Genomic DNA, 26096 nt, shown 5'->3' on the forward strand with positions numbered 1-26096 from the left:
ACATTTCTAGATTTTTACTCGACGAGATGGTCAGGGCAATGTCACAAGAACACAGCTTGATTTCCCAACTGCCGGCGTGTTGTGTTTGAGAAAAGCTCGATAAAAATAGTTTATTAATCGTGTCACGCAATTTAACAATAGCGCGATTCCAAACCAAAAACAAACGACAGCATTAAATCAAGGGTGGAAATGTGCGTTTAAGAACATGGCTTAACAAGCACATATCCATGTTGATTTACTGTCTAATTTAGACAATACAACGATTAATTACTAGGATTTTCTTTTGTTTTGGTGATATCGAAAAATTCAAGATGGCGGCTGTGAAAAACAAATGACTTGATTGTCACGTGATATGATGATATGACTTTACGGACTTCAAAAGACACAGCTTGGGACATACTCAGGCTCAGAAACGAAAGAAAAAAGCAAGTTTTATAGTCAAAGCGAAGCTGAACATTGATTATTGTCGCGTAAATCTACAAAACGTTCTGAGACTGAAAATGCAATTTGCTAAATCTAATTAACTAAGGGGGCCAGTTTAAGCTTATAGTTATGTATGAGTCATTTATAGCCTATTTGTTTGGAGTCAAGTTTTGAAGTTTCACCGTGGTAATGAAATGTATCTGCAATTTTTTTTAGTGTAAAAGTAATAACGAAAGTCATATTGCATTCCTAGAATTAAATAGATAGATAGACACCTTATTAAAAAAACAAAATAAATAGGTAAGACCTCAGGGTAGTCCCTTCAGGGAGCTTACAAAGCATCTCTGCTATTAATAGGAGCCCTGAGGTCATTACCTAGCGTAGAATACACAATAAAAGGACAAATACAAAAAAGACATAAAAATATACAGAGCCTAAATTTATGTATTTACAGTGATTATTAAAACTCGTACTTCCATAGTAATAGAAGGATCCCCTGGATGTTTCCGTTCTTATTGCAGGAAAATGTAAGCGATTGCTCTGCTGGGTTGAGGGAGTACAGATGTGCTTATTAAAAACAAAATAGTTATTAAAATACTGAGGAGAGCGACCATCAATGCATTTCCTCACAAACTTAAGGATGAGATCATCACGTCGGGTCCTAAGACTTGACCAAATGGCAATCAAAATTAACTAATCTTTCATGTTTTGTTGACCTACCGCTTCCAGAGCTATGGTCAGAAGAGGGCCCTGTTGGAGAAGATGGTGTACTTCCTCTATTTCGAGTCCAGTCAAACTTGTCATTTTTGTCCTGTGTAAAGCCACACATTGAGCTGTCGAAGTTGCAGGCAACGGCTAATAAAAACGAAAAACACGAGGGTGAAACTTGGCTCCATAAAATCGATAAACTATACTACAGTTTTTATGGCAAAGTTTACATTTTAAACTTTACAAAGTACCGTTCCCATATTTCGCCTTCCCAGGCAGTGAATTTACAATTGCCATGTCTCCTCGTCCGTCCCTTTTTTTTCACAAGTTTGCCTGCTTTGTTATAATTTGAGGATTAATAAGTTAAATGAATTTGCCCACCTGATGACGAACATGGTCCCGGCTTCAAAGAAAAGTCGTCAATAGCGATATCACCAGTGTAGCTACCACCTCTTACTCCTGTAAATGATACCTGCAGTGGTCCGAGAAGATAAGCAAGTGCCAGGTGCCCATGACTAAGAGACTGTATCTGTATTAGTTACGTGAATCTTGACCCTTTCCCGATTAGCTCTATGTTATAGCTTCTTTAAACAAAACAATTGATTTATCGAAACTAAAGCCGTTAAAGTGGAAACAAACACCATGAGGTTTCCATTCTTTCTTATGCATATTCATGCTCAGAAACTGAAGGAAACCAAATTTTCAGACTTGATCAGAGGAGTGCCACTGAACACTTGAGGCTATGAAACATTTGCTCTGAACATGTACAGCAAGCGGCTCCTCTCTTGCATCAAGTGTCAGTTAGCTCTGAAATATCTCTTACCTGATACATTCCTGAGATAGATAAACTTATAGTGGCTTCATTCCACTTGTTGCCTTGGTTGCCACTTCTGGAGAACACTGTTCTCCCATTGATGGTCACATATAGTCTCCCAATCGTTGTACCATACATGTGGTAGAAGAATTTAAGACACATGTTTCCGCTGAATTTCAGCGAGGGGCTGGTTAGTTTCGCATAATCTCCCTGTACTCGAGGACTAGACGTTTCTATGTACATGTAATATCCTGTAAAAAAAAAAACCAAAGGATTGATACTTTTTTTTTACACTTGTCAAGTTTAACCAATAATATCATCCATCAGATAACCTGAAGCCTCTATCATCACATACGAATCCTCTCTTTACAAAGTAAATATATTTTAAGACCTTATCTTAGAAAACCTTTGGAATGCTCATAGTTCAAAACCCTATTGAAAGGAGAACATCGACATCCGTGGCAATAGCTGTTCTAAAACCTAATTAACTGGCGACCCCTTTCGTGAGCACTGGCGCAACTTTACATGAGCCTCTGTCTTTGTAAAATCCCGATAAACGGGCAAGATAAAGGAGATTGAAAAAATGTTTTTATTCAAAACAGAAGCCATAGCAACAATGATCTAATGTTTCATTTGAATAGTATGTCACCGAAACGCCGCATCCTCTCCACAGTTTTCATGTTTCTCTGCATTATATGACTGACCAATGAGAGCTTGTTTAGGCGAGGCTAATTAAAAAACGTCAATGGATTTATCCGCTTTTGTGAAGAAATAAGGTTACAATTTTTGCTTTTTACTCAACGAGATGGCCAGGGCGATGTCACAAGAACACAGCGTGATTTCCCGACTGCCGGCGTGTTGTGTTTGAGAAAAGCTCGATAAAAATAGTTCACTAATCGGGTCACGCCATTTAAGAATAGGTCGATTCCAAACCAAAAACAAACGACAGCATTAAATCAAGGGTGGCAATGTGCGTTTAAGAACATGGCTTCACAATCACGTATCCATGTTGATTTATTGTCTAATGTAGACAACACAACGATTAATTACTAGGATTTCTTTTGTTTTGGTGATATCGAAAAATCCAAGATGGCGGCTGCGAAGAACAAATGACTTGATTGTCACGTGATATGATGATATGACTTTACGGACTTCAAAAGACACTGCTTGGAACATACTCAGGCTTAGAAACGATAGAAAAAAAGCAGGCCTTATGGTGACAGCGAAGTTGAAAATTGATTATTGTCGTTTAAATCTACAGAACGTTCTAAGACTGAAAATGCAATTTGCTTAATCTAATTAAGGGGGCCATTTTAAGCTTATAGTTATGTATGAGTCGTTTATAGCCTATTTGTTTGGAGTCAAGTTTTGAAGTTTCACCGTGGTAATGAAATGTATCTGCAATTTTTCTTTTAATGTATAAGTAATAACGAAAGTCATATTGCATTCCTAGTATTAACGAGATAGATAGACACCTCATTTAAAAGCAAAATAAATAGGTAAGACCTCAGGGTAGTCCCTTCAGGGAGCTTACAAAGCATATCTGCTATCAATAAGAGCCTTGAGGTCATTACTTAACATAGAATACACAATAAAAGGACATATACAAAAAAGACCAAAATATACAGAACCTTCATTTATGTATTTACAGTGATTATTAAAACTCGTACTTCCATATTAATAGAAGGATTTCCTGGATGTTTCCGTTCTTATTGCAGGCAAATGTAAAAGATTGCTCTGCTGGGTTGAGGGAGTACACAATGCTTATTAAAAACAAACCAAATAATAGTTATTAAAATACTGAGGAGAGCGACCATCAATGCATTTCCTCACAAGCTTAAGGATGAGATCATCACGCTTGGTCCTAAGACTTGGCCAAATGATAATCAAAATTAACTAATCTTTCATGTTTTGCTAACCTACCGCTTCCAGAGCTATGGTCTGAAGAGGGCCCTGTTGGAGAAGATGGTGTACTTCCTTTATTTCGAGTCCAGTCAAACTTGTCATTTTTATCCTGTGTAAAGCCACACATTGAGCTATCGAAAGTGCAAGCAAAAGCTGCAGATAAAAAAGACATCAGTAACTTGAGCAAGTATTCAAATTAAGAGGAAAGAAAAAAAAAACGTGCCTTATTTAATTCTTATTGAATTTTGTTGGCGCTGTCGTGACGACTGGTGGTCAAGTTGAATCTAATGTTACAGTTACATTTCAATTATACTCATTTATTTTCGATAATTATTTCAGGCATATAATATAAAAATCAGCCACCAAAAATATTTTCCGTCGCTTGGTTTTCCGGGTTTTTAAGTTAACGTTGTCGTAGTTTAATTCTTAAGCTTACGCAACAAGACCACCGAGAGATAGTATGGCAAGCTTTAAATCTTGTAATTTGACTGTTATTTTACGGTCATCAATACCATATCATAAACGTTTACTGCCTGTGTGTAATTTATTTTCTGCAGCAGTGAGTCTATCTGAATTTCAGGAAATACAGTAGTAAGCAAATCGCGCTTTTGACATGTTAAGGACACGTATAACTGCTCTCCAACGATTAACGTAATAACTATCTCCACTGTCCCTCCGAACAGGTACGCTTATTGGACCCGGAGGACAAGGACAGTCATTGGTATTGAAATATTGTTAACAAAAAAATATTTTTAAGCTGGGTCGCTTATTGAAATTTGGAGTTATTGGAAGGAAGCACGACATTGTTAATTTGTTTTATCAACAAAAATGATGAGGTAATTTGACTACGGTAAAGAGATTCGACCGTTGAAGTGTCTGGCGCTTGCCCTTGTCAGCTCGTCGCTCTGAGACGACTACTTATGAGCCCTGACTTCAAATCAAATAGTACCTTACATTACAAGGAGGCCGAAGATATTGCTTCGCTTACTTTAAAAATCTTATAGATGATTGCTATGGAGACGGTAAGTTTTTCTCGTCGTCTTTACGTAAACATGTGCAAACTAAAATTGACAGAATTTACAAATTTAGATCTTTGTTATTTTAAAAGAAATTAAAAATTCTCAAACCTGGCCTTTTTACTAATTTAAAGGGTATAGTAATGTCAATGGTGTTTCACTACATGGCCTAGATAAAAACTTTAAGTTACCGTGACAAAGGTCTATGTTATATATACAGAGGGAGTTGTAATATCTTACCTCCTCCTCCTCCTCCTCCTCCTCCACATTCCCTCAGTTCCACATTGTCTATGGCAGCATCTCCTTGGAAAGAACTTCCTCTTATTCCCTCGAACACAAGCTGAATAAAAGATCGCAAACGTTTCTTAGATCAGTATGTTATAAAGTAAGATTATGAGCTTGCAGCTGTTTAAATAGCCTTGAATTCCAAAAAACTGAGTACGTGTACCCCTGAAGGAATCACATTTGTGTGGAACTTATAACACACCACATGCAATGATTGAATCAACTCTTGGCAAGGATTCGTCGGTTCCTTTAATACGCCATGATCCGAGTGATCTTGCATCATTGATCTTAGTAAAGCAACGCAAAATCCATTATAGGATTCAAAAATCCGGATTCTGATTTTCCCAAAGAAACGTACCCTTGGAGAATAGATAGTGTGTCCAGAGTTGTCTCCTTTGAGGTCCGTACCGCGAAATGATGGCGTCATATCACATGGTAACAAGGTCATGATTGCCAGATGGCAGCCATCTTAGATACGCTGTCTTGGATTTCTGGATTTTCCCAAAACTTCAGGAAAGTGCCGAAATTAAACAAGAAGTAATCAAATCCAATAAGAGGAACACTAATTTGAACTAAATACATAAAAATAACGGGATGAAAAGCGATTTTTCTTAATTTTAAAAAATGGATTTTTTATTATTTTCTGAACTGCCTGTCAAAAATTAGTTGCCATGAAGTTTCAGAGCGTTTAGTCAAATATTTGAAACGTTATTCTGGTTCAAAGTGGCCGCGGGAAAAATCCACCCTTCCCCGCCCCGGGTTAGAGATGGGGTAAAGATCACCATTGTCACATATGTGGGGATCGCAGCGTTTCCAACGCTATACTCCTTCTCCTGGCTGCCACCATAAGTTAGCGTGTGTGTACAGCGTGGATGGAAATCCTTTAATAAGCGAAGATCGAAATGCATCAATCACCATCAACCATGGAGCTACTTATACTGATACTCAACGAGTCGAAACCATCGTCTGATGAAGACTAGCTGTTCATGCATAGGTCAAAACGTCGCGATCTATTCAATCGTGAGGCTAACGATTAGTAAATTTGAGCTATGGTTTTAAACGACGATGACTAACTCCTCTAATGCCATGAGAGGTATTCTGAATGGCCAAAGCTCAGCCCGGTTTCTGTACAATGAAGGATGATGTTTGTAATACAGGTTTTTAGAGTTTTTAATATCACACTTTGCAATATACCCCGTCATGTCTGTGTCTCATTGACAAAGATACAAAAAGAATTGTTAATTCGTCGCAATAGCAGCATACAAGCACAAAAGTTATTGGGCTTTCATTTGTTAATTAACTGATGCGGTAGTTTACAGACAAAAATTTCAGCTCACCACTATCCTTCTTTGCGCCTTTCATCGTCCCGGAACCAGGGGACCATTTGCAGTGCAATGTAAATGTCCTTAGAACCATAAAAATTTATTCATAGTTTTTCATTCACGAAGCTACTCAGTTTCAAGTAAACAAACGAACTTTTTTGTAAGCTGCTCCAACAAATACGCTATAGTTAAAAGTCAATTTAATATATAAAACTACAGCGCATCGCAATGCTATGTTAGTGACTCGCAATAAATTGCAAAACACTCCACTGCCATGCTGTCCCTTACCGTTGATGCTCCAGGCTCAGTGATGTCAACTGATGCCTTGTTCCACTTGTTTCCTTGGTTACCCGACTTCGTGAATACCTTTTTGCTTCCAACGTACACATTGAGTGTTCCCATTGAACTGCCGTACATGTGATAGTAGAAGGACAAACACTTTTTAGTTTTGAATGATAGACCACTTTTCTCAAGCTTGGCGTTGTCTCCTCGAACTCTGGGGTACGATGTTTCGATGTACATATATCTCCCTTTAAAAAAAAAAAACGACAACAACAACAACAAAAAAAAAAACAGCCCGTTAAAACCAGGTGGAGATAATTCAGTTAAACTAACATGCACCGATCATGTCTACTTACCTCTTCCAGAAGCATCACTTGACGGTCCCGTTCCCGAAGATGACGTTGATCCGGACATCTGGGTCCAGTCAAACTTGTCGTTCTTCAACTGCGTAAAGCCACACAGATCCTTGTCAAAATTGCAACTGAAAACTGGGAAGAAAAGATCACATATGAATATATTTATGCATGTGCCATAAATACAAAATCAGTGAGAATAAACCTATTTACCATAAGGTTGTACTAATTTAAGTAAGATAAGTCCGAATTCACTGTACCCGCTTTTTACTCTCATTTCATAATTCCTTTTAGGTGTTCACCTGTACGCGAGGACCGTACTCACCAGAAAAAAGCCCTAAATTACACAATGTATGAAAGCACCATAAACACCAACGCGGATGAAGGGCTCATGAATCCGAAGCCGCACGCTGAAAACAGAAAACTTTGTATGCGGAATTGTTAACTTTATTTTTAAAGTTACGGAAAAACAGCAGGCAAGAAATAATCGTCAAATAATAACAAACGGTTCTAAGTTTGAAAAACATGTTTCGGATGACCTACATTCATCTACAGTTTCAAATGGAAATAGTAACGCTAGTCGGTGTGATATAAACTGACAAAGCGTAAAGAATGATAATAACTGAATAACAACAGGGATATGAATAAATGAAATTAGAAGGAAAGTGATAAATTAACATGATTGACTTGTTTGTTTAACAAGGGTTTTTCTCACCCAATACGTAAATCCTCTGACCAGCCGTTCTATTTGCCAAGCGCGGGAAAAATACAAAACCGCCAAATATTGACACCGCGCGTATTCAGTAGATGTTAGGATTTTGTTTCATTTATTTTCCAAAGTGTTCAGTCTATTGTTGCAAGAAATGTTCCCTCAACTAACCATATCGCCATTAAAATCCATCAATCATGGGTCAGCTTAGCATTTAACATTTGATAACCTTACGATGCAATTTAGCGTTCAGACTCCGATTTTTTTTTTCTATTCAGTTTATGGTATTGAAAAACTAGTCTTGTGTACGGAAATGTTTGACAGTATTTATACTCTTTAATTCATTTAACCCTGTCTGCTCTGGTCACAGAAAATTGTTTATTAAGGAAAGGGAAAGATTTACATTTGAATGAAGTCGCCAAGAGTACAAATAGATTTCAACACAATTATCGAAACTTCACCAGATTTGCCCGAGCCAATTATTTGAAAAACTTTTGTTGTACAGTAACTGACTACTTTTTTTTGCTGAAGATTGAAGCAAAACATTTATTGAAATTTGTTATTAACATATTAAGGCGGCCAGTTGTTAATTACCGTTGTTTAAGCGTCAAACACCCAAGCCTAAAGCAAGATCAAAACAGAAAGAAAGCCTGTGCACTGAGAAGTGATTGCAACCTGTTCAGCCGTCTGTACACAGCCACACAGCATCGAAGTGGGGATCTTGACGAATTTTTTATGCACGAAAATCAACCCCATCCGCTATCTCTCTCCGAGTTTGGAAACTTAAGACTCGGGAAGAAGTCCGACTCCTGACTTGCATTAAGCCTGCAGGATCTTCGATGGAGCAGCTACTGTTCATGCCCTTCCTTCGACAACTGTTTCCACCTTTAACAGTTATGCTGAACACATCTTCATCCCATTCATTATGAATCATCTCCAGACAAGTAAACGGGTTGACATTGTATGGGATACGTACAAGGAGAACAGTATAAAGAATTCAACCAGAGAGAAGAAAGGTAAAGGTCAAAGGAGAAAGGAGACCTGTGAAACCAAGATTCCTCCAAACTAGAAAGCTTTTCTTCAAGACAACACCAACAAGAAGGAATTATTTTCCCTGCTGACAGATAGAGTTGCAGATTTCCAGTTTCCTGAAGACAAGGAAGTATACATTACCTCAGAAGAAGATGTTCCCTAAGGTCAAGGTCCTTCAGATGTGCAGAGATGTGACCATGGGGAAGCCGATACGAGAATCACAGTACATGTTCTGCACGCACTCAACAAAGGGTATAATCAAGTGTTCATTCGCACAGTTGATACAGATGTCGTTGTAATCCTGATTGGAGTGTTTCCTGATTCGATCGCCATGCATCCGTCTGCATCCATTTGGATTGGACTGGGTATGGGGAAATATTTCCAGAATATTAATGTCAACGCCATCTGCGCGTCGCTCGGCCCGGAAAAGATCACTTCCTATTTTACATTCTTTTACTGGATGTGATACTAACTCCTGTTTCTTTGGCAACGGTAAGACGTCCGCCTGGGAAGCGCAAGATCACCCGTATCACCAAATAGACAAAGACGATTTCATCTTCAAGCTGCTAGAGCAATTTACTGTAGTTCTCTACGACAAGAGCAGCAATATGCCCACTGTTAATGAAGCACGCAAAGAGTTGTTCACAAAGAAGAACAGGACCCTGGAGAACATCCCTCCTACACGGGTTAGTTGAAGTACCCAACATTTTAAAATCAGATAACTAATACAAAATGCAGTCTTTTCACTATATTAACTGCTCGTATTAATCTCACTTTTATTACTATTATTATTTTTGCTAACGACTGTGACTACTATGCTTGTGGGACTCACTGGTGCAGCATGCGTTAAGAGCGATTATCTGGTACACAAGCCTGCAGTCGGTGCAAATGGTTCCATCACCCGAGGGATGGGGTTGGTGTGACGTAGATAACACCTGGAAACCCGTATGGATGACACTTCCTGAAGCAGCAAAAGCCTGTCTCGAGCTCCTAAAATGTGGCTGCAAACAGGGATGTACTGGCAGATGCAAGTGTGTTAAGGCCAATCTACCATGTACAAGGTTATGCCAGTGCTCTGCAGAATGCAGAAATAACTAACATTCTTTTTCTTCTCTTTGAACTAAAAACATGTATATATTGCAGCAGAAGAGCCGGCATGTACAGATATTTAATGCATATAGTTACGTTGTGGATTCCAGTCGACCCTTGTGGATGCTCCATTTGCAGAAACGGATCTCATTCTGCTTAATAACTGCAAAATGTTCAACCAAAGACGACGTGTCAAATATGTAAGCGGTTTATATATAGATTAAGCCACGTACATAATGACCAGGCTAAAAACCCACCCCTACCATCTGTAAAATTTAAGTTGTAATTGAAACGTTCTCTCTAGGCTCATTTGGGCAGCGAAATGCCTTATTTTATTTTGAAAAATGAAAAGAAACAGGAGCCTGTAGTTGCCAAACGCCCTGCTTTGTTCTACTGATCGACTGCTTCATTAAAGAAGATAAAGGAGCTGTAAAGTTTGATTTGCACTACTTTTTCCTGCGACCTCGAAATGGTATGCAAATTTGTTGCACATGTTTCATATGGAATAACTATATTATTTTAGAGCAGAATAGGAAAGAAATCTGGGATCGAAAAACATTGAATGGCTGTCTTCAGTCAGTCTGATTATTTTTAGGGCCCAATATGTGATGTATGGAAACATTCACGGGCTCCAGATGTCAAGTGTTTGTGAATCGGTTCTGATATCATAATTTGTGACGTGAATTGCGAGCCGCAAGTATCGCACGCATATTCGATCTCCCTTGAGTATGAGAGGGTTTGAATCAGAGCTTGAAACTTGGAGCAAATGAAGTTCTTTTCTTCTTCTTTCGAGATATGAGATTTAATTTAGAGAAAATTACATAGCAGACACACTTTTATTTTAATGAAAATAGGCATTAGTTGCGAGGCCATTTTGAGTAGCGTACACAAATCTGCATGCTTTAGAAAGCAGCCAGCGAGTTTGGAATCTTATTGTATTAATTTTCTTGTGAGATGGTTGGTCTAGGTTTGTGCCAAGTTCATCGGGTTATTTTACACCGTGAACGGGGCTTCGTCCTTTGACGTAAGTTTTCGCGGTTTTCATCGGCCCGTGACCACAGCTAGGCCGCATTTCAAACTCTCGCAATTTTCTCAAAAAATAAAATACCTTGGAACTTTAAAACACGATTTTCGAAGATAGTTAATCCAAGGATATCTCCAGACGAAATATCAGAAATTCGAGCAAGTGGTCGCTGAAATACAGTTCTCGAATCTTACAGACAGCCGCTCTTAAGTAATGGTCGAGTTTTCTCAACAAAAACAAGAATATTGCACAAAACAAGTATAAATTATCTTCAGCTGCAGATTGCCAGAATGGAACTAAATTAAAACTTTAAACAATAGGCGCATTTTTTCAGGTTCTCCCTGTGTATCTTGAAAAAAAATCAAGTAAAAGCTAGTCATACTGTGTAGTTGGTCTTTTCTTAAAGAAATCACCCAATATTCTCCTTCCGAAGCACGAAATGCAATTTCATGTTCGAGAAAACGTTTTTCGTCACTGAATTTCGAGGGCAGCTCGGATTGTGAAAAGTTAGAATTTAAAGAGAGTTGAGTTTTTCCGATCTTATTTCATATTTGTTTCCTACTTGCCGAGAAAAGTTGATGGGAAATTATCAGAAATATCTACTTGTAGACGAAAATTGAATATAAGGACCTTAGAGAGAGTCACTGTTAAGTGTGCTTCGTTATCAAGCATTTAAAATGTTTAGTACGAATCGTTTTCTTACCAAGGTTCCCTGCTGGCGTCGGGGGAATGGGAGGTGAGGGGGGTGGTGGTGGTGATCCTCCTAAACATAACACAACCAAAGTTAATCAGCTTGATGTAATATATCAAACACGAACAAGATCTTTTCGTCCGATTTCCAAAAGTGGTTTGCAAAAACAAAGCGCAGCCGAGTTCATTTCTTAACAGCTTCAAGGTGAATTGAAATTGAATGTAACACTCTTTGCGGTGTTTCATATAGCTTTTCAAACCATTAAAAAGGCCTGGATAAACTCTAATCAAATGTTCACCGAATTTATGATGATTAAGACCACATTTCCAAACGTCCGCTCGTGATAGTGATTTCCTTTGTAGTTTATTATCATGCATTATAAATGTTTGAAAATTTTGCTTCCCCTTCCACTTTGAGATAATTGCTTCCAATTACAATAGGCCTAATCACGGTTTTCGACGCCATTTTGACGGGTAGGCAAACAGGCTTGAAATAACAGTGTTTGTATGGAAATCCAATGTCAAATAACTTTCATAAAACATCGCTTCTGAAAAATTCATGAATTGGAAACTTTTGGCACTAGGAAAAGGATTTTAAGAAAAATATTGGAGGGATGTAGCTGTGACAGAAAACGTTCAGTCGTGTTTTGAACTTTCCATACATTTCCCTGTATTTTTTCCCGCGAACTATTTTTAGTAGCAGTTCACGGCTGGTTCGCTATACAGACAAATGTATGGAAAGTTCAAAACACGACTGGACGCTTTCTGTCACAGCTACATCCCTCCAATTTTGCTCTTAAAATCCTTTTCCTAGTGCCAAAAGATTCCAATTCATGAATTTTTCAGGAGCGATGTTTTATGAAAATTATTTGACATTGGATTTCCATACAAACACTGTTATTTCAAGCCTGTTTGCCTACCCGTCAAAATGGCGTCGAAAACCGTGATAAGGCCTATTGGTCACAATAAGTGTTTCTTTCTTCGTCAAGAATTTGAAGCCTACTATTAACGAAGGACTTAAAGCCTCTAGAGAATTAGACCTTTTCCTCGGATTACCAAGCAATTTAGTTATATTACGTAATGTTAACACGTCTATGATATTTAAGTCGCCTAATGTAAATTGATATCTTCACAGGACTAGGACTCTGTAATAGAACCGAAATATTGTAAGTTCCAACTTTCTTGTAATCAAACAAAACTTGGTTTCTACAATGATATTAATTCTCGGCCTTGCTTTCTTCATTTTGTATTCGAAACTGTCAAATGTCTCTGGATTTTAAAGCAAGTTAAATATAAAGTCATATTTGGCGGGTCACATGTGGCTCGCTAACGTAAACCCAGTTTATGAAACATAATGTAACGCGTATCCTTACAGTCTTTCCCCTCAATATGTATGTGTTATTAGTTCATTGAAGAGGCTAAGCACAATGTTTACTGATAAGGCATTCGTCAGGTCTTTTTCTTCGGGAGCTGATTTAACACTAGAAACCAGATTTTAAAGTACCCAGCTCGCAACTTCACAGAAAAATGTTAAAAACCACGATTAATAGCAAAGGAGAAACTAATTCCACCACTTTAACTTCTCTACAATAATTTTTTAGCTCTGCTGGTCTGCGCTAGACCCTTATTCTCTGCTCCAAATTTGATGCTCAATGTTCTTTCCATTTTATTGATTGTGTGAAACTGTTTTGTTCACCGTTTTCGATATGGTCCATATGGAGAACGCAGAGCATCTACTCGAATGTCGGTGTTTCTTCTTTAAGATTTACGTTACTTTAAAAATTCGCTTCTTTCTTTGGGGATATAACTTTCGAACTTTACAGTGTAAGGTTTTCTGCAGAAGGTTGTCGGAATGAACAAACAGCTAACTTAGTTCTCGCCTATAGTTAAATAAAAAAAAAAAAAACCAACAATAACAAAAATGAGACAATTCTCAAACCTCCCAGTCCGGTATGCTGTTTGATCCAAGAGCGGAATTGAGTGACTCGCGCAAACACAGTGAAGATCTGTCTGGCGTTACATGATCCAGAACCCCAACTGACCGCTCCATGCAGGGTGTACGTTCTACTATCGGAATTCAGGCACACATACGGGCCTCCACTGTCACCATGACAACCACTTAAAATGGTGTTCTCCACACCAGCGCACAACATTTGTCGAGTAAAAGAAATTGAAACTGAAAAAAAATGCAAAGACATTAATCCAGTACCACTGAACAATGTCAAAGACTTTAACGGACTAGAAATCTAAATCGACTGTTTCTTTCTTGCGCTAACTCTCAGTTACTCACTTCTGCAGTCAGGCCGATCAATAGGGATAGCAACGGGAACTGTATCATATTTCAAATCTTGTGCACTTTGTATTTTGTAAAAAAAAAGATATTTTCCTATATATAGCTAGTTAAGCGGATAAGCTTGGTAGGACTAATTTACCTGTAAATATTACCCACTATTTTAAATTTTAAATTTGCTGAATTCTTTGCCTCTGAAACTTCAGTCAGATAAATACACGGGTACCATTTGACCAGAAGTGCCCTTCAGTCCATACATTTGTTTAATGTTGTTGTCAATGAATGAGTTTTGTTTCATCAGACACAGGAGAGCAACTGCTTAAAGAGGCCCTCCAAATAATTTTAATCTCGGAATCAAAATATTCATTTCTAATGGGGCACAGAAATTAGTTGAAAGTAGTTTTTTCTAGAATGTGGTGGGGCGGGGGTACGGGGAGATTTGGAAAAAATCCAGAAATTAAAGATGGCAGATGATTGTGGCCAAATATCTTTGGACGACCTATTTATCCTTTAAGTGTCATTGTCATAGCCTGAATTGTCGCGAAGTTATGGAGGGAAGGCGGAATCCGCCCAACCCCACCCAGCCCCCAAAAGCCTGGTCTAGATAGGATTAATCAGATTTGAATGCCTCCAATCGAAAATTCCGCATTTACACCTTGGTTATGGTAGAGGCCATATTGCGACCCTCTTTTGTTTGCCACCTTGTAAAATTTCACCCATGATATAGTGGAAGGTACAAATTAGACTTCTCCACTGGGAAAACTTGGTATATTTAAGTTATTGTTTGAATTTGTTATTATTATTATTATTATTATTGTTATTATTATTATTATTATTATTATTATTATCTTTAATAATAATTTAGCGTAGCGTAGCGTAACCTGTGAGCCAAGCGAAACTTAAAATAGCGCGTGAATAAATCAATAAAATATATGTCAATATATATTATTATTATTATTATTATTATTATTACTATTGTTATTATTATTATTATTATTATTATTATTATTACTATTGTTATTACTATTATTATTATTATTATTATTATTACTATTATTATTATTATTATTATTATTATTATTATTACTATTATTATTACTATTATTATTTTTATTATTATTATTATTATTATTATTATTATTTTGCAACAAAAAAATTATAAACAAGACCCTGAAATAAAATAATTTAAATTGAGTTAAAGAGAAGAACTTCATACGCGTGATTCGACCTCCCTGATTAAACTAATTTGACGAAAACAATTAAGTTAGTCACATGGCGTAAAGACGTTGAATAGATAAAAGTAATGAGCTAGAAAATCACATGTTATTAATATATTAAATAGATATGGGTTTGGAGACATTTGTACTCAAGTTACTCTTTCGGATTTACCTCCTGATGACTGAATCTTCTGTCTGCACCTTGAATTGCTGATTGGCGGCATCATGGCTTGTTGCAAAATGTGATGTGAGCTTCCAGGATGTTTGATCTTTCCCCAGCCTAGTTAATTCAAAGCAAAATGGCTTTAGTTTTAAAATAACTCGATCAGGCGTCCCGGTTTTACAACCTCGAGGAAACTGTTTAGTTTAGCCAGACAATTTTTCGGACACCCAAGAAAATTCCAATTACAAGAGTTTTTGGGAAAGTTAGTTTTCGTGTCAGTTCTTTTTAACTGTTCACAAAAATGTTAACTCGAAAGCTTTATATTTAAGTTATCATGCTACAGTTGACAATCTGGTATCCTTTTCGTATTTACAGTGCTTGCAGCCATTCTTAATGGACTATAAAAACCGATAAGATTATCGGCATGTTACAATTCATCCTGCCTTACCTGTGATGTAGCATTTCGATCCTGTTGGAATATCTGAATCATGATTCGGCAGACAGATGGGATTCACTCGCTGTGACAGAGTCACAGATGAGGACAGTTGAATCAGTGCAATATCGTTGTTAATCCGTGTAGGCCTGTTGTAACTGGGATGAGAGATTATTCGTCTGGCGCCAACTTCTTGCTCTGTTCCCTCGTTTGTGTTCCGGTTATGATCACCAACCACAGTTTTGTAATTTGCGGGATTTCTATAACAAGTAGCACATTTCAGTTACCTTTAATTTTCAGAAGAATAAGGTAATAGGGCAAGCTGCTGAATTCTAGCTTTGAATCGTTTGACATCTATTAAATCTTTAAAAGCTTTAATTAGAAGATTAATAAGCCAGGTCATTAAGGGAGCTGCTGAATTCTAGCTTTAAATCTTTTGCAATTTATTAATATTACTTTTCAGCATCTTATAAATTATAGACCAATCTTTAAATCATTTTTGCAGCTGATAAGTATCAACATACAACAAAGAAAAAAAATATAGACTGTTTAAGGTCACGCATAGATTTGACATTGAGGTAATTGTCGTGGAGGTTACATAGAGATTACAAGATGCATCTTCAGTTGTACTTACGAGCTTCCTGCTACGCAGTGGGCAGCGGTTACTACCCAGTTATGGGAAATCAAAGAACCTCCACAAATAAACCTTCCATAACGTTTCAGGGCGATCTGTAAAAAGAAATATTGGAATACTAGAGGCACTCTTGTTTTGCTAGAATGACGTACGGCTTAGCAAACAGTGATTGAATTCAAACTGAGCCAATGCCCGGTTGCTAAAATAATAATTTGTGATTTTATTTTCGCTATTTGATGATTGGAGTGGATCCAGTGCCCCCTTTCATAATTCCAATTGCATTGGGGCATGACAATGAAACTTAGATGGCGTATTGAAAGTCAAAAATAATATAAGCAGATGACCTCACCAAAGGTGCGAATGACGTCGTTATTGAACGTTAAAGGCGGTCAGCTCAGATATCGATTCTAACAATCTTAGAAAGCTACCGAAAATAGCACTATTAACCAATCAAACACAATAAGGGAAAAATAGAAAGATTTAAGATATGAAAGAAAATACAGTATAGAATAACAAAACTTTACAGTGATATTGTATTTTACATATATTTAATATTTTTAATATTAATATATTTGTAGTGTGCGGGTTTCATACAGAAATGCTCACCCGCGCATGGCAATGATGCAAATTAAAGAAAGATACACATGAGTTTACAGTGAGTATAAAAACGAGACTGAAATCAAATGTGATCATTACTCTGATCCTAGATCATTGCATTTTATAACTAGACTGTTTTTGAAACAATGGGCAGCGTTGTAGACATAGTCGATATAAAATGTGGGAGTTACTGCTTTTACCACTGGGAAAACCTGAACTATAGTGACAACACGGAATGTTAATGTAACTCCATGGATTAAAGGAGCAAACAAATTGCATAAAAGATGCAATTGTTAAATGCCATTTTCGCTATGCCAAACAAAGGCTCTCAAGGATAAGTGGATTTAAAACTCAATGTTCCATTAACTGCCTTTACGTTTCTATTGTAACTGACTTTCTTAAACTTGCAAACAATTGAGCCGTTTTATGAACTGAAATAAAATTATTTCTATCTGATTCAATTACATTTGGCTGGCTATCAACGTATAATTTTTGAAGTGATAGTTGTCATTAATTTCTAGAAGGAAGAGTTAGTTGCATGTTGTGTCCTCTAAGTTTGGGTCCCATTAAATATAGTCAACCCTTCGTCGAAAGCATGTATGGTTTATTTTAACGTATAAAAAGTGCCATAGGCAAGTAAAACTTGTTCAAGAGGCATTTTTGGAAAAAATCTAAATCACATTAATATTATAAGAATAGCCCTAGGGATAAAAAGCCTTAAAAACTAGATCGTAATGTTCAGAATAACTTGTTCGCGTTTGATTACTTTTTAGCAGTAGACGAACATAACGTTATCGCAGCTGTTAATATAAGTACAGTTATTAGTAGTATTTTGGAGCAGAGAATTATCCAAATTATCAATTTGATCTCATCAATCGTACCTGCCATGGCCAGGCTCCTGGCTTAGCGTCCTGGCCACCAATGACACGTGACTGAGTGATGGGCGTACTGCCACATGGCAGCTGACCTGTAATCGACAAGAATAAAATCGTATTTGAGTTGTGACAGCACAAAGGTTTCAGTACACAAGGGATTGATATTTTAGTGTCCATATTAATTTCTGGTTTGCCTGTGCGGGTTTTTCTTCACTTCGTCCCTTGATTGGTTAATAAGATTCGCGCCACTTTCTCAGCCAAAGAGAAAGAAAACCCAACCCAATCATGACTTGCTCGCACGCGTTTTCCATCACTTGGCACCGTTAACATGAATTCGCTTCGAGTTCTGATGGGTTTATTGTGCTGTTAATGCCGGTCTATTATGGCCGTCAAAGATTGGTCAGAGTAACTATTATGGCTTTGGTTTTGTGACACTCAATTGAAAACCTCTCTAGTAGAAGTTACTACAACAACCCCACCACGTTTCATAGTATAAGAGGGAATGGCGACAAAGTGTTAACAGTTGTATATTCTACGCAATTCATTCATGGAAAAACGATGTAGCCTGATAGCTTGGCGAATTTTGTTAAAGAAATAAAATTAAATTGTTTTTATCTTACCTTTCACAGTAGCTCCAAGGAGTAGCAACACAAGTAATATCATCTTCGAGACAATCAAAGACGAATGCACAAATTGCCGTTAGAATGACCTATTTATACGTTCGAAGATAAAATCATATCTCTCGGTCCATTAGCAAATTAAACCTTACTCTTAACAAAGAGTAAATGATGAGTACTCCCGTGTTGACAAAATAGTGCAATTATTTGTTTCTTTTAATTGAAGTACATTAAGGCAAGAGTGGCAAAATATCTTCTTTATCAAATATTCATTAATTTTCGCATTAAACCGAAGAACCCCATCTTGATACAACTCGTGTAAAGTTAAACAGCTGTCTGTGGAACTAAACATATACAAATTAAGGCTTTTAAAATAAAATATTGCAATTAATTTACAACCGCAAACGCATACACATCTTAGACGTCATATTGTACTAGCTGTTCTTTGCCCTAAAGCGCCATACAAACTAACCGTTGTGTCACATTATGAGCATTAAAGTCCAAATTCCTTTATTTGTATAAACAGATGCTCAAGCATAATGGGGGAAAATTTAAAATAAAATTTAAAGGTAGGAATATCGATAAAGAATATCCAAGCAGAATGATCAATAACATCACCCAGCTAGACGCGTTCAAGAAAAACAAAGCTTTAATTCTGACGTGGCAATTGAAACAGTAAAGCTCAAAAAGGTGAAAAAAGCTTTCTTTTCTAACTGCGAAGAAAGCAAAATGTTCTCGACAGGTACATACATTTCCAAAATTAATTTTTTTCTGAAAGGTTCAATTTTTGGTGAAGCAATTTTCATCTTTATTCATAAAGATTGTGGAAATTATATTTGAAGCATACACTGGCCGCCCGATCTCAAAGCTTAAATTAAGGAAGGAATACCGTTAAAGAATATTGAAGCAGAAACATCAATAACATTGCCCAGAGGCGTTCAAGAAAAACAAGGCTTAAAATTCTAGAGTAGCATTTGCAGCAGTAAGGCTCAAAAAGGTGATAAAAGCTTTCTTTTCCAAAGGCGAGGAAAAATGTTCTTGTCAGGTACATACATTTCCAAAATTGTTTTTTTTTTAAAGGTTAAGTGTTTGGTGAAACAGTTTAACATCTTTATTTATAAAGATTGCGGAAATTATTTTGGAAGCAAACACCCTCCTGATCTCAAACCTCTCCTCTCTCTGACATATACAGCTTTTCTTGGATGCGTAATACTAGTTAATTTATTACTGGATAATAACATTTTGCTTCAATTAGCTTCTTCGGATACTGTATATATAACATACTGTACGAAAAAGAAAACATCTTGTGTCCTCTAAGTTTGGGTTCCATATACAAAGTCAGCCCGTCCTCGAAAGCAGTTATTTAAACACGTGTAAAAAGCGCCAAAGGCAAGCAAAACTTGTTCAAGAGGCATTTTTTGGAAAAACTATAAATCACCTTAATATCATAAGAATGTACCAGAAAATGCAATATATCTGAGTGAAAGTTGTTTTTCAATAAGTGTATTTTGTAGCTGAAAAATCAGGGGTACCCGAAAAGAACATTGAGGCAAAATACTTCAAATGTTAAGCTGAATTAAGATTGCAGGAAATTTTAGTGGATGGAATATTTTCCCCCCTCAAATTTGCTAGCCGTTGTTGGCCGACGACAATACTAGCTGACCACTTTCCCATTATTAGCGTCATAATTTCCCCCTTTGAAAACGAAATGAATTGGTTATCCAGCCCTACGAATTTTGATATTTTTCAGAAGAGGATCTTGAGTAGATTTTCTTGTTGACCGTGATTCTTTTTAATTAATGTAAACGGCGTTAGCTCTCTGGATGAGCACTTTCTTTCTCATACAGGAAATATGGAAACAAAATATACTCTAAAATAAAAAAAGGTACATTTTTTTAAAACTGAATCCGGATGATAAGGCCTTTACGAACGGATGACCAGCGGAAAGAACTTTGGAGGGCAGGAAAACTGGAAAATGATCTTGAAGGAGCATTCCGTCCGCTCATTTGTTTCCACACAATGACTCACAAGAGTAAATTTTTTGAGATGAGTTTAAACGAGCTGCTGAATTCGATTTTCATAAACGAGTTTTTGTTTGCTTAAACATTTATTCTCATCTAGCCCAACAAATTATTCTTGAGAAGTTTAAACTGTTCAACAACAACAACAACAACAATACTTTATTCCAACCCAGTTTCTATGTGACGATAACTCTTATTTACCTTAACCTTACCTTAGTTTGAAACTTTGAAATACGTGCTTCTTTAAATTTAAAATTAAACCATTGATCACATCGATTCACCTAAAAGCTCTATTTAAAGGATCCATTTTGTAACATGATGGACAATCGTGCGGCTTAAGTAACGGCCATTTTTTCATTAAAAAATTTGTATTGAAGGCAGGCCAGTAAATGGCACTCACTTCCATGCTGACATGTACAAAACAGGTGCATGATAAAACACAAAAAAACAAATTAGCCCCTTTTACCGTAAATTTTGCTTAATGTTTGTTAATTTGTGTCCCGAAACACAAGTACTTGATGAATGTAGGTTAATTGCAGCTTCCACAGACATTCAAGTCAAACTTAAAATGGTTGCTCATTGCTGAAGTAAGTGAGATACACTTTCAAAATGTAGTATTTTTTATCGGTGTAAGTTTAGTTAACTTAATAATGTGATCAATACAACACTTTTTTTCTAATTATAAAAATAAAAAATTTTGGCATCTTAAATGATTAAGAAACGCATAAAAGTAAAATCATGATCAATATATTAGGCGAAAATGAATTTACTTCCGTAGTGTCAAAACAGGTGTAACTAACAACAAATAAAAACGAATTAGCTCTTTTCAATTTTAATTTTACCTTGCGTTTTGTTGATTTGTGTCATGAAAGTATGATAAATTTAGAATGCATTTGCTTTAGATCGTTTGCCTCTTCCACATGCGATTAAATGCTTGGAATGTTGATACAGCTGGAATAACCTTTTGAAATCGGTCGATTGTCTTCGCTGTGGGTTTAGAAAACTAACTGTCTTTTCATTTATAAAAACAAGAAATTACGGTTTCATTGATACCTAAAGACTAAAACGAGGGAGGAGCATTTGGTCTCTGCTTACGACTTTTTTTTTTACTGATTTAAACTGTTTTGAGTTATCCGCTAAAATACAATTAGAAGATATTAACTGCCGCGCAAGAAAATTTGAGGACAAATAGAAACGCTACCGCACGTTTTTGTACTTCTCTAAGACCACTTTCCCCCCACCTAACTCCAAGAAAAAATTATTGTAATAAAAAAATAACTTGTTCTGATTTACTGTACGAAGCATAACCTTGCAATTGATCTCTTATTCGCTAATTTTCACAGCTACGCGTGAGATGCGTCTTTTCAATTTCTTTAAGGTATTTTACACGGTTTCAACCTGGGTGAACAGAGAAAGTTTTTCAGCTTAAAATAACTCACAACGATTATAAGGTCTATTCGACTAAAGAACATTTTACGAAAACGTGTTAAAACTCGTGCTATCATCGGTATGACGTAAATTATTCTGAAGTTGTTAACGATCTTCAAAAATCTTACTCATTATTTAGTTATGTCGTCAGCAGTTTAACACCGTGCTCGTACTGCTTTTTAACAATGTACTCATACTTTACGATGTGATCGTATCTCAGATTTGTTAAGTCAAGTGGAATACCAGTAAACATAGTCTTTTCCATGCAAGGAATATATCCACTTAGTTTATCTAAAGCCGCGTTCACACCAGGGGTACGTTTTTTGGAAGAATCCAAAATCGGATTTGTTATCTCAGATCAGTCGGATCATGCCGCATCAAAGGAACCGACGAATCCACTCTGGTAGTGGATTCGTCGGTTCCTTTGATACGACATGGTCCGAATGATCTGAGATCACAAATCCGTTTTTGGATTCTTCCAAAGAAAACGAACCACTAGGCCTCAATTATAATCGAATAATAATCTAATTACATTTAAAAGGGCGTTCACATCAACTAATTACAGTCCTTGATAAAAATTGGATTAAGATTTAGTTGAGGTAGAGGCTGAGTTAATTACGGTGCGCGATTGACCAAAATGGCGGACAAGTGGTGACACCAAAGACGAAACTCCTCAGTTATTGCCTTTTGGAGCGATGAGGTGGTTTAAAACGATTTAAATACTACGCATATTTAAAAAATTGTCTGGGATCAAGCAAGCCAAGGAATTACCGAAGTGAGGACAAAAGAAGTGCGTAGCTCAGTGTCGAGTTGAAATTAACAATTTGAAGACGAAATGTCACAAAATTCGCGAAGGCCAAGTTTCCTTCTTCCGGCCTCAGCCTTTTTTCTCGCCTGAGAATTGCTTGTAATCGTAGTAAAAATCATAGCCACTAAGCCGCGATTGAACGCCATTTTGTTTTTAACTTTAAATTGTGAGTTACCGTTACCGTGCAAGTTTTAAGACGCGAACCGATTCACAATTGAAAAAAACAATTAATAATAATAAAAAAAAACAACAACAACAAATAAATGGAGTATTATAGCCTCAATGATACCTCAGTTAAATATAACTAAAGTTTACTGTGAACACGGCTATATGTACTTTGTTTCTTGGTCGTTTTGTGCCTCTTTCAAAGGCATCTTTATAGTTAATGTAGTCTGATCTTTTTTGGATGCTTTAGCTGAAAAAGTTTTAGCTGATGCTGGCTTTACGAAAATACTAGCTGACCTTTCTCCCCATTATGACAATATAAATCATTTAAAGGAGTTTCCCAGTGTTAGCAAATTTGGAGCTGACATTTTGCTGAAGAAACGGTCGATTTTCTTTAAAGCTAAATCCCGTATTTTTGAAGTGATTAAGGACTTCTGAGCAGAAAGTCCATCGAAACGTAACGAACTTGCATCTCAAACAAAGCGTTACTATGTAACAACTAAACATTCTAATTAACATTTAAATTTTAATTTTTGTTATGAAATATTCTGGTCATTAAGGTTACCCGGTACCTTCAGAGGTGTCTTCAGAGGTGTCTCGAGTCCAAGCGATGTAGTGCGTCCGGTTTAAACTGTAGATACCTGAACCCTTATATCAAATTAAAGCTTATAGAGCTGGCTATCCAGCTAAACCAAGAATTTTGAAATAAAATGTGAATTACCGAATCTTTAGCGCTGTTTTCTCGAATAATTTTTTTCCCTTAGAGGAGCCACTTCAAAGAGCTAAAACTCAAAAGGAATTTGTTCGTTTGCTTTCAAATTTGGACAGTAGCTAGTTTAACATATAAAGACCTCTATAAAAAATAAAAACGTGTCTGCGAATTTTTTCTTTCCAAAAATTTTTTCTCCGAGTGCAATTTTTGTACGATTACTCCACACTTTTTTCATCCTATTTCGAAAATGCTATATAAATTTTCACTGCGATTGAATATGGCTAAACGCAGACGTCGACACGTTTTTGAGCGCTTTGGGTCCGGAAACTGAGGAGCAAATTAAAACAAAAAACAAAAAACAAAATTCACAAAACAAAATTCACTTTGCTTGTAGCTTTAAAAAGGTGTTTCGGACGCTCGCAATTAGAGGTCGTTAAAAATTCGACAATTCATTTTATTTCAAAATTCTTGGTATAGTTTGAAAGCCTGCTCTATAAGCTTTAATTTAACGATGTGAAGTATATGAAATAATTCATATATGAACTGCGGATATAGATGAAAGTGAGAAGTGATCATCGCAGTGAATTTTCCAATTTATGCAATTGGAAATTGGAAGCCTGAAAAAAATTCAGGCTTCAACGGGATTCGAACCCGTGACCTCCGCGTTACCGGTGCGATGCTCTACCAACTGAGCTATGAAGCCACACATTGGGAGCAAGGTCAATTGTAGGTTCCCATTTTCCCGTGAGAGGAGTGAAACGATGTGAAGTATATGAAATAATTCATATATGAACTGCGGATATAGATGAAAGTGAGAAGTGATCATCGCAGTGAATTTTCCAATTTATGCAATTGGAAATTGGAAGCCTGAAAAAAATTCAGGCTTCAACGGGATTCGAACCCGTGACCTCCGCGTTACCGGTGCGATGCTCTACCAACTGAGCTATGAAGCCACACATTGGGAGCAAGGTCAATTGTAGGTTCCCATTTTCCCGTGAGAGGAGTGAAACGATGTGAAGTATATGAAATAATTCATATATGAACTGCGGATATAGATGAAAGTGAGAAGTGATCATCGCAGTGAATTTTCCAATTTATGCAATTGGAAATTGGAAGCCTGAAAAAAATTCAGGCTTCAACGGGATTCGAACCCGTGACCTCCGCGTTACCGGTGCGATGCTCTACCAACTGAGCTATGAAGCCACACATTGGGAGCAAGGTCAATTGTAGGTTCCCATTTTCCCGTGAGAGGAGTGAAACGATGTGAAGTATATGAAATAATTCATATATGAACTGCGGATATAGATGAAAGTGAGAAGTGATCATCGCAGTGAATTTTCCAATTTATGCAATTGGAAATTGGAAGCCTGAAAAAAAATTCAGGCTTCAACGGGATTCGAACCCGTGACCTCCGCGTTACCGGTGCGATGCTCTACCAACTGAGCTATGAAGCCACACATTGGGAGCAAGGTCAATTGTAGGTTCCCATTTTCCCGTGAGAGGAGTGAAACGATGTGAAGTATATGAAATAATTCATATATGAACTGCGGATATAGATGAAAGTGAGAAGTGATCATCGCAGTGAATTTTCCAATTTATGCAATTGGAAATTGGAATCCCGTTGAAGCCTGAATTTTTTTCAGGCTTCCAATTTCCAATTGCATAAATTGGAAAATTCACTGCGATGATCACTTCTCACTTTCAAGCTTTAATTTGATATAGAGGTTTACTGAGGTATCTACCGTTTAAACTGGACGCGCTACATCGCTTAAACGCGAGACATCTCTGAAGGTATCGGGTAACCTTAAAATCCCCTGAAGAGTGAGAGATTATGAAACAGGCTTGTGGGGATGAAAGTGCAATTTTTTTTGTTTTCAATATATATTATATCGAGCAATGAACTACAGACTGAAAATCGAAACACAGTCTTCCTATATATACAGTATACATAATTTCCCAGCATCAAAAGCTTAAAGTAAAGGTCCTCAGTCGCTTGATGTTCGATCAAAACGTCAATACCAAATGCTGGCACTGGATCCATTCTTTTCCTTCGCAACAAGATGTTGTTGCAATATTCGGTCCCCTGAAATAAACTGGATTAAGTCAGTACAAAACGTACCGCAAAATATTTCTGTCTGGTGATATTCCGTTCTTTCTAGAGAGTATCGGAAATGACTGCTAAATGTGCCCCCAAATACTAACGTATTTTTGCTCGGCAGTTTGGAATCCAAAAACAAAATTAGCGATAATCACGCATTTCACGCTTATAAACTTGGAACTAGGAATTATTATGTATTTATTATATAAAGACTTTTTCATGCAGTCAATTACTTGGCTAAAAATGAGTCGTTTTGTTGAAAACAAGGTTGCTACAAATTCAGAAAAAATATCCACAAACAGATGCCTGACAGCAGGGCTATATCATTTATTATTTTCTGTTTACCGTTTTTGGGAAACTTACGAGCGTAACCAAATATTCACGCT

At 36.8% G+C, this 26096-nt stretch overlaps 1 protein-coding gene across 7 annotated transcripts in view; it reads right to left on the reverse strand.

Moving 5' to 3' along the window:
• Positions 1-26096, reverse strand: part of LOC146459589 (MAM and LDL-receptor class A domain-containing protein 1-like) — a 194246-nt gene that overhangs the window by 10870 nt on the left and 157280 nt on the right. Inside the window, exons 1-14 of one of the 7 annotated variants that reach the window (XM_085089303.1) lie at positions 18482-18603; positions 17868-17953; positions 16390-16484; positions 15771-16015; positions 15332-15439; positions 13592-13828; positions 11666-11725; positions 7112-7243; positions 6762-7003; positions 5107-5206; positions 3869-4003; positions 1955-2196; positions 1513-1603; positions 1144-1278 (exon numbers count right to left, since the gene is read on the reverse strand). The exons of 2 other annotated variants lie outside the window; for them this stretch is intronic. In XM_085089303.1, coding sequence (XP_084945429.1) covers positions 1144-1278; positions 1513-1603; positions 1955-2196; positions 3869-4003; positions 5107-5206; positions 6762-7003; positions 7112-7243; positions 11666-11725; positions 13592-13828; positions 15332-15439; positions 15771-16015; positions 16390-16484; positions 17868-17953; positions 18482-18524 — 1951 coding nt within the window. In that variant the 5' untranslated portion in view covers positions 18525-18603. Of the gene's footprint in view, positions 1-1143; positions 1279-1512; positions 1604-1954; positions 2197-3868; positions 4004-5106; positions 5207-6761; positions 7004-7111; positions 7244-11665; positions 11726-13591; positions 13829-15331; positions 15440-15770; positions 16016-16389; positions 16485-17867; positions 17954-18481; positions 18604-26096 lie in introns of those variants that run through there. 4 more of the 7 variants (XM_085089302.1, XM_085089305.1, XM_085089308.1 and 1 more) reach the window with 4 other exon arrangements.

The sequence above is a fragment of the Pavona decussata genome, unplaced genomic scaffold (genome assembly GCF_977016875.1).
Source record: "Pavona decussata unplaced genomic scaffold, jaPavDecu1.1 SCAFFOLD_218, whole genome shotgun sequence".
NCBI classification, from domain to species: Eukaryota; Metazoa; Cnidaria; class Anthozoa; order Scleractinia; family Agariciidae; genus Pavona; species Pavona decussata.